This window comes from Oryctolagus cuniculus, chromosome 3 (genome assembly GCF_051225735.1).
Source record: "Oryctolagus cuniculus isolate XC-2025 breed Fujian yellow rabbit chromosome 3, ASM5122573v1, whole genome shotgun sequence".
In the NCBI taxonomy this organism is placed as follows: Eukaryota; Metazoa; Chordata; class Mammalia; order Lagomorpha; family Leporidae; genus Oryctolagus; species Oryctolagus cuniculus.
The window spans coordinates 82,057,857-82,071,886 of record NC_142869.1 but is presented as its reverse complement, the minus strand read 5'-3'; the positions used below and the strand labels follow the sequence as shown (position 1 = coordinate 82,071,886).

Sequence of the window (14,030 nt, the reverse complement as noted above, 5' to 3'; positions counted from 1 at the left end):
ACACAACAGAAATGTGCCCCCTCGTGGTTCTGGAGGCCAGAAGTCTGACACTGAGATGGCCTGTTTCATGCCTCTCTGCTGTCTCCTGGGGTTTGCTACTAATCCTCGGCTTGTAGCTCACTGCAGTCTGCCTCTGTCATCACATGGCTTTCCTTCCTTTGTGTGCCTGTGTTTCCCTCTTGTAAGGATACCAGTGATTGGATTTAGTGCCCACCCAAATCCAGTATGATCTCATCTCAACTAACTACACATGTGTACTCTATAAATAAGGTCACATTCGGAAGTCTAGGTGAACAGGATTGGGGTGAGGGGACACTGTTCAACCCAGCACAGAGCCCAGCCCAAGTATGAATGTGATGTATTCTCCTTCATCCTGTGAAGCCTGAGACACATGTGCTCTTCATTGTTGCATGCCTGATCATGTTTTTCATGTATTCATGAAAAAAATTACATTTTCTCCTGTAGCTAACCACTAATAAGTCAGTTTATTAACTGTTTCTTTAAAGGAGTCTCTCAGGTAAGCGTTTGGTGCAGTCATTAAGTTGCCATTTGGGATGCCCACATCCTATATCAGAGTGCCTATTTCAAGTCCTGGCTACTCTGCTTCTGGGCCAGCTTCTTTCTAATGGGCACCCTAGGAAGCAGCAGATTATGGTTAAAGTGTTTGGGTCCCTGCCACCCATGTGGGGATCTGGATTGAGTTCCAGGCTCCTGGCTTCACCCTGGCCCAGCTCTAGCTGTTGTGAGCATTTGTGGAGTAAACCAGCAGATGCAAGATCTCTGCCTGCCTCCTGTCTGCCACAAGACCTCTTCTCTGTCTATCAGGAGTAAAATTTACTTGGTGCTACAATAATTGAAAGTCTCTGGGAACAAATTCCCTGAGTGCAACATACTGTATCTGTTTCTATTAACCAAGTATCAAAATTATTTTTATATAACTTGTAGATCACCTGCATTTAAAATCTATTAAAAATTCCATTAAGTATTTAACCATGTACATACATTATACTGTATTTTAGTAAACATAATTATTGGAAATGAAGTCATACATTTTGTAGGTTTATAACAAATAGCACCATCCTTAACAGAGCTGCACTTTTCATGTTTCCAAATTCCTTTTGGATCCACAACAACACAATCTCCAGGAGCCTTTTGGCCTTTCCATGGGATGTAGTCAAATGCACTGCCATCAGACCATTCAAAACTTGATTCACTGCCCTGTTTCAAGAGTAAAGAGATAAGCTGAATGCAGACGTATGAATTCAAAAAGAACACAAAGAACAACATACATACGTTAAGAAATATTGGAATAGAGAATTAGTTTTATTTGCTTACAAGTATCGTAGATGAACTGATCTGAGATATTTGTTCTGCCATAATTAAATAAAAATTTTAAACTTTATAACAGAGTTACTATCCTCTGTCTTTATTTTTTTAAATCATGAATTTTTTGACAGGCAGAGTGGACAGTGAGAGAGAGACAAGAGAAAGGTCCTCCCTTTTCCGTTGGTTCACCCCTCAATGGCCACTACGGCTGGCACGCTGCGCTGATCTGAAGCCAGGAGCCAGGTGCTTCTCCTGGTCTCCCATGCAGGTGCAGGGCCCAAGGACCTGGGCCATCCTCCACTGTACTCCTGGGCCACAGCAGAGAGCTGGACTGGAAGAGGAGCAGCCAGGGCAGAATCCGGCGCCCCAACTGGGACTAGAACCCGGTGTGCCGGCGCTGCAGGTGGAAGATTAGCCAAGTGAGCCGTGGCGCCGGCCATAAATCATGAATTTATGTAACACTTGAAATTAAATGACAGCCAAGTGGCTTCCTTTTGTCACAATTACAGTTCTAACCTTTATAGTATTCTGAATATTGTTTCCTATAGTTCATAGTGTTATGGTTGAGTCTCTGCCTACAACTTTCACATGACAGAGGACATTAAGCAGCAGGGGACTAGAAAATGAAAATACTTCCCAAGGAACTCATTATGAGAAGACGATTCTTTTTAAAGTTCTAAACTGCATTTTGTTTATTTTTTTTTCATTTCTTATCTTTTGAGAAGATGAATTTGAACTTGCTATCCTTTATTTTGTCTATTTCCATCCTTTGTTCTTAAGACTATTTAAATTAGGCCTAAAACTCTAATTTCAATAGCTGATTTTTTATGCCAAGCACTATTATAAGTACACAAATATACTCATTAATGAGATTCAAGTAGTGACACAGAAGATGTGTTTGCCAGCAGAAGACTAATTTTAACTACTGCTAATTCCTAGAGGAAAAGTAGGAAGACCTTACACACTTATGAATTCTAAGCTTGTTAAAATTTCAGTTGGCATCCTACATAAAATTTTATATTAAAATCTCAACAAAATACTGTTATCTGATTTTACAGGTGAGGAAATGAGGTTGCAAAGGTTAAATAACTTGCTCACAATTACCCAACAAGAAAATAGGAGACCTGCTGCTACTACTAAAACTCAGGATTTTCTGATTCTCTGCTAGTTTCTATATGTGTACCCCGAATAGGCTTCAGAGGCTTTGTTGAAATATTAACCCACTGGTCTCGGGTAGCCCAGCCATTTGGCCTACTTCATTCTACAAATTTAGTTTTTAATTTGTTCTGTGTTGTAAACAGTATAAAAGCACCATGCTATGCAAACTGAGATTCAGGACTTAATGTAATGTTGCACTTTGAATTAACATTTTATGCTCAAATTTCTAAACCTCAAATTAACAGATTTAGGAAATTTCTGGAAAACAAAGCAAGACTTACATCATGACTTGAGAGGCCAACCCACAGTGGAAATCCGTCACGTTTCACAATATCTTCCAGGAAGAGCTGGCCATTTTGATCATGGACACTTGCCAACTGACCTCCACTTTGAGAGCATGCATTTAATGCTTCATACCATGTTACCTTTTTTTGAATAACGCTATAAATATCATCTTTATATGGAATGAACTGTGGCAGTGTGGTATTAAATTCTTCTTTGTAATCCACTGTAATATTTAAATTAAGTGTTAGTGATTAAATTTATTTTAAATATATATTTTCAATAAGATGATATACAATCATTTCATAAGTTAAATAAAACTAGATTTATTATCAAATAAGTCAAATATACATTTTTCCTTTTTTGCTTGTTACAGCATATATAACAGGCTCTTAAATATTAATTGTATGGTTGATTAAAAATGTATAAACACAGTCCTCATATTAGTTGGAGACAATGACTATATCTGAAATGATGGCAAAACTAATAACCACTAGTATATGTAAGTTTGAGTAGAAGAGCGATTCATCTGAAATACAGGAGTCAGGAAGTCTGTTTGATAAACCGGATTTTAGGATTAGGTGAAATTAAGACTAAAAATAAATAAAGTAACCAGAAAGTAAGGAAGTGTTAAAAACAAACAATAAAATAACCACGATGAGGGTATTTCAAAGGGACACAGAAGCCAAGTGAAAGAGCTCCTAATGGCCAAACCTGGAACAATTTGAGCAAAATAGTGAATGATGTAGTATGCTGGGTTATAATCCAAAGTATAAAACTAAAGAAAAAAATGAATCAAGAGGGTTAGGTGAAATTAAGAACAAAAAGAAGTTAAGGAACCAGAAAGTAAGGCGATACTAAAAACAAATAATAACAAAACCACAACAATGAGGGTAAAATAGAAGACTGAATACATTTTATAATGGGAGAGTACAGACAAATGTCATGCCAGAGAAGTCTAAGTGCTATATATATTCTCCCCTCAGGAAGGAGGAGGATAATTTCCTTCTCATTAGGGTGGACTGAGCATAGGGACTTCTTTAAGGATTATAGTTAGTTACTGAGAAAGAAGAAGAAAGAATGGGGGCTGGGTGAAGGCTAAGGAATAGGGACTGATCCCTAAAAGGTCCCAAAGGTTTACAAGGTGTCAGAATAACTGGTCATGGGGAATCCCCGGAGAGTGTTCATGGACATGGTCTTTCAGAGGTTATTTTGTAGCCCTGTGAGGGGAGGCCATCAGCCTGGATGTCACTGTGGTGGGCTCTGGTGACAGAAGGCTTTGTAAAGATGGGTAGTAATAACCATTTTTAGGAGGCCGGCGCTGCAGCTCACTAGGCTAATCCTCCGCCTTGTGGCGCCGGCACACCGGGTTCTAGTCCCGGTAGGGGCGCCAGATTCTGTCCCGGTTGCCCCTCTTCCAGGCCAGCTCTCTGCTGTGGCCAGGGAGTGCAGTGGAGGATGGCCCAAGTGCTTGGGCCCTGCACCCCATGGGAGACTAGGAGAAGCACCTGGCTCCTGCCATCAGACCAGCGCAGCGCGCCAGCAGCGACGGCCATTGGAGGGTGAACCAACAGCAAAGGAAGACCTTTCTCTCTGTCTCTCTCTTTAAGCCGGCGCCGTGGCTCAATAGGCTAATCCTCCACCTTGCGGCGCCGGCACACCGGGTTCTAGTCCCGGTTGGGGCGCCGGATTCTGTCCCGGTTGCCCCTCTTCCAGGCCAGCTCTCTGCTATGGCCAGGGAGTGCAGTGGAGGATGGCCCAGGTGCTTGGGCCCTGCACCCCATGGGAGACCAGGAAAAGCACCTGGCTCCTGGCTCCTGCCAGGATCAGCGCGGTGCGCCGGCTGCAGCGGCGGCCATTGGAGGGTGAACCAACGGCAAAGGAAGACCTTTCTCTCTCTGTCTCTCTCTCTCACTGTCCACTCTGCCTGTCAAAAAAAAAAAAAAAAATAACCATTTTTAGGCTAGAAAAATCTTAAAAACTAACATGGATTGTAATAGATTTATTTCAGGGTTAGGCAAGGTTGGAGAGACATTCATTTTGCCTGGATTGTTGAAAGGATAAGCAAATACACTTTCTTCTTCATATAAGTCATATCCATCCTTTAAGGTCCAGCCAAGTTTCACCTTCTCCTGAAGGCATTATTTGTTTTCATTATTTCATTATTCTTTAGTTCCCTAATTTATTTTAACTTCTCTACACATTCGAGTCTGTACCTAATAATCTAAGGCTAGCCTACATAAGAGAGGAATTTAAGGCTATTTCCCAAAATACATTTTGTTCCTTGAGGCCAAGGCCATGACACTAGGGACCATGCCTGCCCCTACCTCTGTAGACTTCACACAGGACTGAAGCATTAAACACACACATACAAACACACACACACACACACACACCATGACTCCCACTAGTGGAGCTAATGGCCTTATATTCTCTTTCCCTGGAGTGGACACTCCGCCTTAGCATACTTACCCATTTCAATTTTACAAGCAAGAATGCTGTGCTGGTAGAAATAAAGTGCTTCTTCAATAACGTTAAAGGTCTGAATATCCCAAAAGCCATCAGTACTCAAGCCAGCCAAAAACTTGTCATTTTTTACAGCTGGTCTTCCTGCTCTCCAGTGTGTATATGACAGCGTAGTCTTATCAAACCACGTAAGAGAATTATCTAGAGAATACACATTTTTTCTATGCTTAGAGATTAAATCAAAGCTTGAATTCCAGTTATTTCAAACTTGACTAGTTTTGTTTTACCTTTCCATACTTTCTAAAAGACTATGATTATTAATATCCTTTCAAAATAGTTTCTGAGTAAAGCAATAAATCAAGCTTATTTTTCATTTGGAAACCACAAATTATAAACATGAAAATTAAAATTAAAAATTTATCCCATTATTCTTCAATAACAACATTCTATTGTTTTTCATCAAATTTATATTTTCTTATGTGTTTAACTGGAAATGAACACAACTACGTTATTAAAAATTGGTATGTTAGAAAATTAGTGACAGAAATCTTTTCTCTGGACCTAAACTATACACAACTGTGCATACTCATGGCCAATTTTTAAAAAGATTTATTTATTTATTTGGAAGTCAGAGTCACTCAGAGAGGGCAGAAGAGACAGAGAGATCTTCCATTCATTGGTTCACTCCCCAGAAGGCTGCAATGGCCAGGATGAGGCCAGGCTGAAGCCAGGAGCCATAAGCTTCTTCCTGGTCTCCTACATGAGTAACGTGAGCCATCTTCCATTGCTTTTCCCAGGCTACCAGTAGGGAGCTGGGTTTGAAGTGGAGCAGTTGGGACTTGAACCAGTGCTCATATGGGATGTCAGCATTGCAGACAACGGCTTTTCCCACTTCACCAAAGCACTGGCCCCATGGTCAACTGATATTTTAAAATCATCAAGACAATTCAGTGTGAAAAGAACAACCCTGCTCAACAAATGGTATTGGAAAACTTGATGTCCACATGCAAAAGATGAAGGTGGCCCCTCTTCTTTTGCCATACACAAACATCAACTCAATATTGATCATAGACCTAAATGTAAAAGCAGTTTTCTTAGAAGAAAACATAGGTGTCAAAGTCTACATAACCCTGGGATAGGCAAAACCTTCTTAGATATGCATAAGTGACAAAAGAAAAAATATGATTTTCATCAAAGTAAAAAATTTATGCTATCAGGAAAGTGATGGGAAAAAGTATTTGAAAATTATTTATTCAACAACAGATTTCTATTCAGAATATATAAAGAATGTTTACAACTTGATAATAAAAAGACAAACTCAAATTTAAAAATGGGCAGGGGAGAGGGTATTTAGCCTAAGTTACTTCTTGGGATGCCCACATATCATATCAGAGCACCTGGGTTCAAGTCCTTGCTTAGAGAGTCCTGATAATACGCACTCTGGAGGCAGCGGGTGATGGCTCAAGTAACTGAATTTTTGTCACCCATGTGGGAGATATGTATTGATCTTCTGGTTCTTGGCTTTGGCCCAAGTCAGCCCCAGAATTCATTTGGGGACTGTGCCAGTAGATGAGCGCTCTGTCCATCTGTCTCCCAGTCATAAATAAAACTAAAAATGCAGGGTCAGGCAGTTAGCCTATTGGTTAAGACTCTGGTTAAGACACTGCATCACACATTGGCAAATATAGGTTCAATGCCTGGCTCTAGCTCTTGCCTCCAGCTTCCTGCTAATGCAGACCATGGGAGGCAGAAGTGGTGTGTTAAGTAATTGGATTTCTGTCACCCAGGTGAGAGGACCAGATTGAGTTCCTGGCTCCCAGCTTTGGCCATGCTCGGTCTCAGCCATCAAAGGCATTTGAGGAATAAACTAATGGGAAGGTGCACCCTCATTCTTTTCCTACCTGTTTCTCAAAAAATTTTCTTTGGGGCCTGTGCTGTGGCTTAGTAGGTTAAGCCTCTACCTGCAGCACCAGTATCCTATATGGGTGCCACTTCAAGTCCCCTGTTCCACTTCCAATCCAGCTCCCTGCTAATAGCCTGGGAAAGCAGTGAAGATGTCCAAGTGCTTGGGCCCCTGCAGTCATGTGGAAGACAGAAGAAGCTCCTGGCTCCTCACTTTGGATCAGCCCAGCTATGCCAATTGCAGCCATTTGGGGAGTGAACAAGCAGATGGAAAATCTCTCTTTCTCTCTGTCTTTCCATCTCTCTATCTGTAATTTTGCTTCTCAAATAAATAAATCTTTAAAAAATTCTTTTAATTGGGGCCAGTGCTGTGGCGGAGCAGGTAAAGCTACCGCCTGCAGTGCCAGCATCCCATATGGGCCCCAGTTTGAGTCCCGGCTGCTCCACTTCTGATCCAGCTCTCTGCTATGGCCTGGGAAAGCAGTAGAAGATGGCCCAAGTGCTTGGGCCCCTGCACCCGTGTGGGCGACCCAGAAGAAGCACCTGGTTCCTGGTCCAGCTCCAGCAGTTGTGGCCATCTGGGGAGTGAACCAGTGGATGGAAGATCTCTCTACCTCTACCTCTGCCTCCTCCTTTCTGTAACTCTGCCTTTCAAATAAACAAATAAATCTTTAAAAATTCTTTTAATTGACAAAGGTTCTGAATAGAGACTTCTTGAAGGATTATCTATGAATAGTCAGTAAATGAAAAGATGCTTAATATCATTAGCTATAGGGAAATACAATAAAAACCTCAATGAGATATTACTTTACACCTAACTGGATGGGTATAATGAAAAGACAAAGACAAATATAGCTCTGTCACAAATACTCAATTCTGCCACTAGAGCTTGAAAACAAAAATTGACAATATTAAAATAAGTGTGTGCACTGGCACTGTGGTGTAGCAAGTAAAGATGCTGCCTGCAGTGCCGGCATCCCATATGGGCGCTGGCTCGAGTCCTGGCTGCTCCACTTCCAATCCAGCTCTCAGCTTTGTCCTGGGAAAGCAGTAGAAGATGGCCTAAGTCCTTGGGCCCCTGCATCCATGTGGGAAGACTTGGAGGAAGCTCCTGGCTCCTGGCTTTGGATCGGCGCAGCTCTGGCCATTGTGATCTATTGGGGAGTGAACCAGCGGATGGAAGACCTCTCTCTCTCTGCCTCTCCTTCACTCTCTGTCTCTCCTTCTCTCTCTGTGTAACTCTGACTTTCAAATAAATCTTTTTAAAAAATGAGTGTGTGGCTGTGTTCCAATAAAGCTTTACTTATGGCTGCTGAAAACAAAATGTTGGCATACACATACAGAAAGTGGAACTCTAGGCTGGCGCCGCGGCTCACTAGGCTAATCCTCTGCCTTGCGGCGCCGGCACACCGGGTTCTAGTCCCGGTCAGGGCACCAGATTCTGTCCCGGTTGCCCCTCTTCCAGCCCAGCTCTCTGCTGTGGCCAGGGAGTGCAGAGGAGGATGGCCCAAGTCCTTGGGCCCTGCACCCCATGGGAGACCAGGAGAAGCACCTGGCTCCTGGCTTCGGATCAGCGCGGTGCGCCAGCCGCAGTGCGCCAGATGCGGGGCCATTGGAGGGTGAACCAACGGCAAAAGGAAGACCTTTCTCTCTGTCTCTCTCTCTCACTGTCCACTCTGCCTGTCAAAAAAATAAAAAATAAAAAATAAAAATAAATTAAAAAAAAGAAATAAAAAAAAGAAAGTGGAACTCTCATATACTGGTGGTGGGAATGGAAAATGGTACAGCTGCTTTGGAAAACAATTTGATAGTTCTTCAAATTTGTTAGCTAAATCTTAGCCATTTCATTCCTAGGTATATACCCAAGAGAAATGGAAATATAGGTTCACACAAAAATGCTTGTTTATAAACATTCAGAGAAGCATGATTCATAGTAACCACTGTTAAAACAACCTAATTCTATCCACTGATCAATGGATAAATAACATGTCATATATCCATAAACTGTATTATTCAGCCATGAAAAGGAATGTCATACTACTCTATGCTATAATATGAATGAATCTTGCAATAAATATTCATGTTAAGTTGAAGAAGCCATTCATATTGTATCATATTTATTATATGATCACATTTTTATGAAATATCTAGAGTAGGTCATCTGGAGAGACAGAAAGTAGGTAGTTGCTAAAGACTAGGAATAGAGTAAGAGACAGGGAGGGAATGCTGATGGGCATTGTGCTTCTTTCTGAAGTACTGATAGTTACACAACCTGTGAGTATACTAAAACCTCTTAAATTATATATTTCAAATGGTTGAATTGTTTGGTATGGGAATATATCTCAGTAAAGCTTTTGAAAAAAAAGTTTTGCTAAGCCTTTAAAATTAAAAATTGGTACGAAGAATGATATCATTAACTACACATGCCCATTGTCCTGGTAATTTGGTAATTTCGCAGGGTAAAATTCAAATCTCTATGTCTTAGATATCAGGACAAGACCATGGTTCTTCAGTCACTTTCAAGTAAAGTTGGGAAGTTTACTAGTACCATCCTATTTTCCCCACTATTAAATGCAAGGGCACTCAAGTACCGTTGGAGAAAAGTCTTGGGCCAACTAACTCCTAGCATCCTCAACTGACAACCTAAGCCTTACCTATTGCTTGATAGTTTAATTTTCATTAATTAATCTGCTAGTGATAAACATTCAAGGAAAATCTTGAAAGCCCTTAGAAACAGGGTAGACAACAAAGGAGAATACTATTTTTAAACCGGTCACATTTGAGGGAGTGAGCTGCTTTTTTACCTCATCTCTCACTATCATCGTCCAGTGCCCCTTATTAAATCCCTTTTAAGATAAATATCTAGGCCGGTGCGGCGGCGGCTCAATAGGCTAATCTTCCACCTCGCAGCATTGGCACACGGGGTTCTAGTCCCTATCGGGGCACTGGATTCTGTCCCGGTTGCCCCTCTTCCAGCCCAGCTCTCTGCTGTGGCCAGGGAGTGCAGTGGAGGATGGCCCAAGTGCTTGGGCCCTGCACCCCATGGGAGACCAGGAGAAGCACCTGGCTCCTGCCTTTGGATCAGCATGGTGCACCAGCTGCAGCACACCGGCCACGGCGGCCATTGGAAGGTGAACCAACGGCAAAGGAAGACCTTTCTCTCTGTCTCTCTCTCACTGTCCACTCTGCCTGTCAAAAAAAAAAAAAAAAAAAGATAAATGTCTGCTTTTGGTGCTTTATGCTCACAGACTGATTCTCTTTTCTCTAATTTCAAAACTGCTATGATTTTGAAGACATTTCTGAGTATCTTTCAAAATGGTCTCATTTCTCCTCTATTAGACTCTATGTTTAAAATTTTTTTCATAGCAGTAAATGTTTGGATTTGTGAAATTCAGTCCAAATTTCAAATATTCTACTCTACTGTCATACAATGTATCTCTCTATCTTTCTCTCTTTTAAAAGATTTATTTACTTATTTGAAAGGCAGTGTGTGAGAGAGAGGAGGGAGGGAGAGAGGGAGAGAAAGAAGGGAGGAAGAGAGGGAGAGGGAGAGAGAGGAGGGAGAGGGGGAGAGAGAGAATGAATGAATATGAGAGGGAAGTGTTTTTTATCTGTTGGTTCACTCCTTAAATGCCCACAACAGTTGGGGCTAGGCTAAGCTAAAGCCAGGAGCTAGAAATTCCATCTGGGTCTCCTATGTTGATAGCAGGGAGGAAAGTACACCTGCCATCACTTGTTGCTTTCACAGGTGCATTAGGGAAGCTAGACTGGAGGCAGAGGATTCAGGATGGGAACCGGCACTCCAATACAGGATGCAGGCATCCCAAGTTGGCTTAATCTGCTGTACTACAATGCCTGGCCCTGTCTCATTTTTCTTATGCTTATATATGTATACCTCAAGTCAAAGGTAGAACATTAATAGAAATGTGATCGTGTGCTCATTCATTTCATATCCTTAGATAAGATATAAAGTAAGTATTGGAGATTTATACAGGAGTACTCATTTTTGGTTAGTTTTGGGTAGCTAGAAGGCAGAGTGCAGAAAGAAATTATTTTCCTCTACTTAACTATAAGCTTGATAGTAAAGGTATATTAATGGCAGAGAAGAGATGCAAAAATTGTATTGGTGTTTATATTATCCTAACTGTAGAATTTCACTTTTATATATTAAAAACATATCCTTTGAAAAACTAAACTTTTGGGGTTTGATAAATATTTATAATGAAGTATGAATATACACAGAGAAAATTGGCAATGTCCAACTTACTTTCGTATGTTATCCCTAGCAGGACCCATGAAGCCATATAATTGTAGTGTAGAAGTTGCTCAAGAACAAAGTTATTCTCCTTTTCATCTCGAATGCTTAGCATTTGTGATTTTGGATCTGTTATATAAAATAGTTAATAATTTTAATAGTCATTCAAAATATTTTATGTAAACAGATTCAAAAAATGTTATTCTCAATTTATTCTAAAACTGAAAGAATGGAAAGTTAGAAAAACATGAATTCACACTATCTCCTTGTATTAAAATGCATGGGTTAAGAAATTTTCAAATATTTTTACTTTAAATTTGGTTTTCTAGTAGAAAACGAGTAACTGAATAGAAAATGTAAAACACTGATTCACTTCACTCCCCCACCTCCCAACTTAAAGATCCTGTCGGTTGACACAAATCCACTCACATTAATGACATATTCTCCAAGACTATTGTGTAATAAGTAAAACTTCTTGGATGGGCTATAAGACAGATGTTCCTTTTCTTTAGTGGTTACTATTATTTTAGAGGCCAAAAAGTTCAATATGTCCTGTTTAATAGAGAGTGCCTCAGAAAAGGTCTACATGGATAAAAAGTTTGCAAACAATAGATTAAACAAAGTTATACAAAGTTCGCTTATGCCAGTATTGCTTAAAGTATAGGTCAGTGTACACTGGATAATGTCCAATAGGAGGCTATCACGTCTAGTGTTGTTCAAACTTGTTCTGTTTCTGAGGATTTTTTTTTTCCAGAACACCTCTCAAGACGAGTGTTATACAGAGTACACTTTGAAATAATAGCTTGATATTTTCTGTAGGAACTTTCCACAAAGTTCATCATTCTATCAATCATTCAGAAGTCACAAATTCTTGGTGGATTTCCTAGAAAATGTGTGAAGAGTCTTGAGAGCTGTAAGTGTGAAATGTGTATTTCAGCATAGTTGCTTCTTTGTGGCATACCTAAGCTTTCAAACACTCAAACTAACCTATTCTCTTTACTAGCAGCTTTGCTTGGTTTAACATCCAGCTTTCTGGTCTCCCTTTGCTTGTGAAGGAGAACCATCTTGTTTACATGCATACAGACAGACTAGTTTTTGAATGGACAGGTAAAGAAAGAGGTCACTCCTATACATTCCACTTTGACTTAACAAAAATTTTAATACTTTGTCATTGATAATATAGAAATTAGAAGACAGATGTTTCTGATATCTAGTTACTTGTGCTAATTAGAAATATTTATGTAACACAAATGAGATGTTAAAAAATTACATATAAAATTACATATAATATTAATGATAGTATGACATACTTACTCAGTTGTTGGCATTTAAAATGAACTTCATCCTGTGTTATTGCCATGTGTCGATTCTTAGTTATCATGAAATTATAGCAACAGTTCTGAAAGGGTATCCATGGAGTATTTAGAGCAGGGGATGGACATTTAACACTGTCAACTGGTTTGACCTCTTTTTTAGTCTCATCTAGAAAAGAGGTAATGATAAGAATTCTAATTTCAGATATAAATGTTAAATGCTGTTTCTAGTCATTATACTTGATTTGTAGGAAATATTCAGGGACCCAACAAGTAATACCCTGCTGATGTGTGTTCTCTATGTATATACAAATATAGTGGATAGAAAGCTGGCTTTCTATAGCAAAGGAATTATTTGACACAATATCCTTACTCCTGTTGTGAAGTGAAGGAATGTAAGGAGTGAGGTTAAATGCAATTTCTGTCTTCCTGCATTAGCAAATGTCAAGTACAAGAAGCCAACTCAGACAAACTGTATGAACATATAAATTAATAATAGGCACTAATTGTGACTTTGAAAATTCATTTTCAAGGTTCTGCTTACTGATGTCTCTGATTTTAAAGGCTCATTCTAATGAAATAGCTGGTATTCTAAATAAGCTATTGCTTTAGCCAAATCAGATGGAAATACTGTTGAAAACATGGCATCTAAAGAATCTGATATTTTTCACCTTATGAAAAGGTCATGGATTCAAGATGATGCAAATATAGATAAGCTCTACTTAAGATAGATCAAACTGACTGAGTATGTGGCCAGGACCACCCAGTGTGTCTCCTAGCACAACAAGCCCCTTTGGGAAGCAGCCTTGACTTTCCACCCCAAACTTGACAGTTGTAAAACCATCTTCCAGTGAGTGGGCTACAGACTGCAGACCTGATTCAGGCTGAGTCCATCCAGTTCTAAGATTTGAATAGTGGAATTTAGAAATTGACAGCGCATATCCAGTTGGGGATGCTGTTGAAAGTTGCGGAGCCACCGTACTCCACCATGTACGGAGTGAAGTACACAGAGAAGAGCGCACATGCACAGAGAGGAACAGAAACGACAGGGGAGGACAGTGCCTCAGGATCCCCAGTGTCCATTCTCCAGGGGGCTCAGCTCTTTCCCAACTTTTGGGGTTCTGACCCACCCTCTGGGTTTTGCTAGCCTGAACTGGTTGCTGTCACTTGTGACCAACTGAATCATAACAGTGACTCATAAAAATAATGTTCATTGTTACTGTTAAGATCCAGGAAAGACAAGCCACCAGAGTTCTCTATCATGATACAAATAAGAAATCTATGCAAAATGAAGCTAGTAACAATGGGATTTTAAGTGTCAATCTCCA

The 14,030-nt window shown here is 40.3% G+C and overlaps 1 protein-coding gene across 1 annotated transcript in view; it reads right to left on the bottom strand.

Annotated features, from left to right (window-relative positions):
• Positions 1-14,030, bottom strand: part of LY75 (lymphocyte antigen 75) — a 109,919-nt gene that overhangs the window by 13,112 nt on the left and 82,777 nt on the right. Inside the window, exons 27-31 of the mRNA XM_070070821.2 lie at positions 12,704-12,871; positions 11,402-11,518; positions 5,239-5,433; positions 2,766-2,992; positions 1,050-1,218 (exon numbers count right to left, since the gene is read on the bottom strand). Of these exons, the coding sequence (XP_069926922.1) occupies positions 1,050-1,218; positions 2,766-2,992; positions 5,239-5,433; positions 11,402-11,518; positions 12,704-12,871 (876 nt within the window). The remainder of the gene's footprint in view (positions 1-1,049; positions 1,219-2,765; positions 2,993-5,238; positions 5,434-11,401; positions 11,519-12,703; positions 12,872-14,030) is intronic.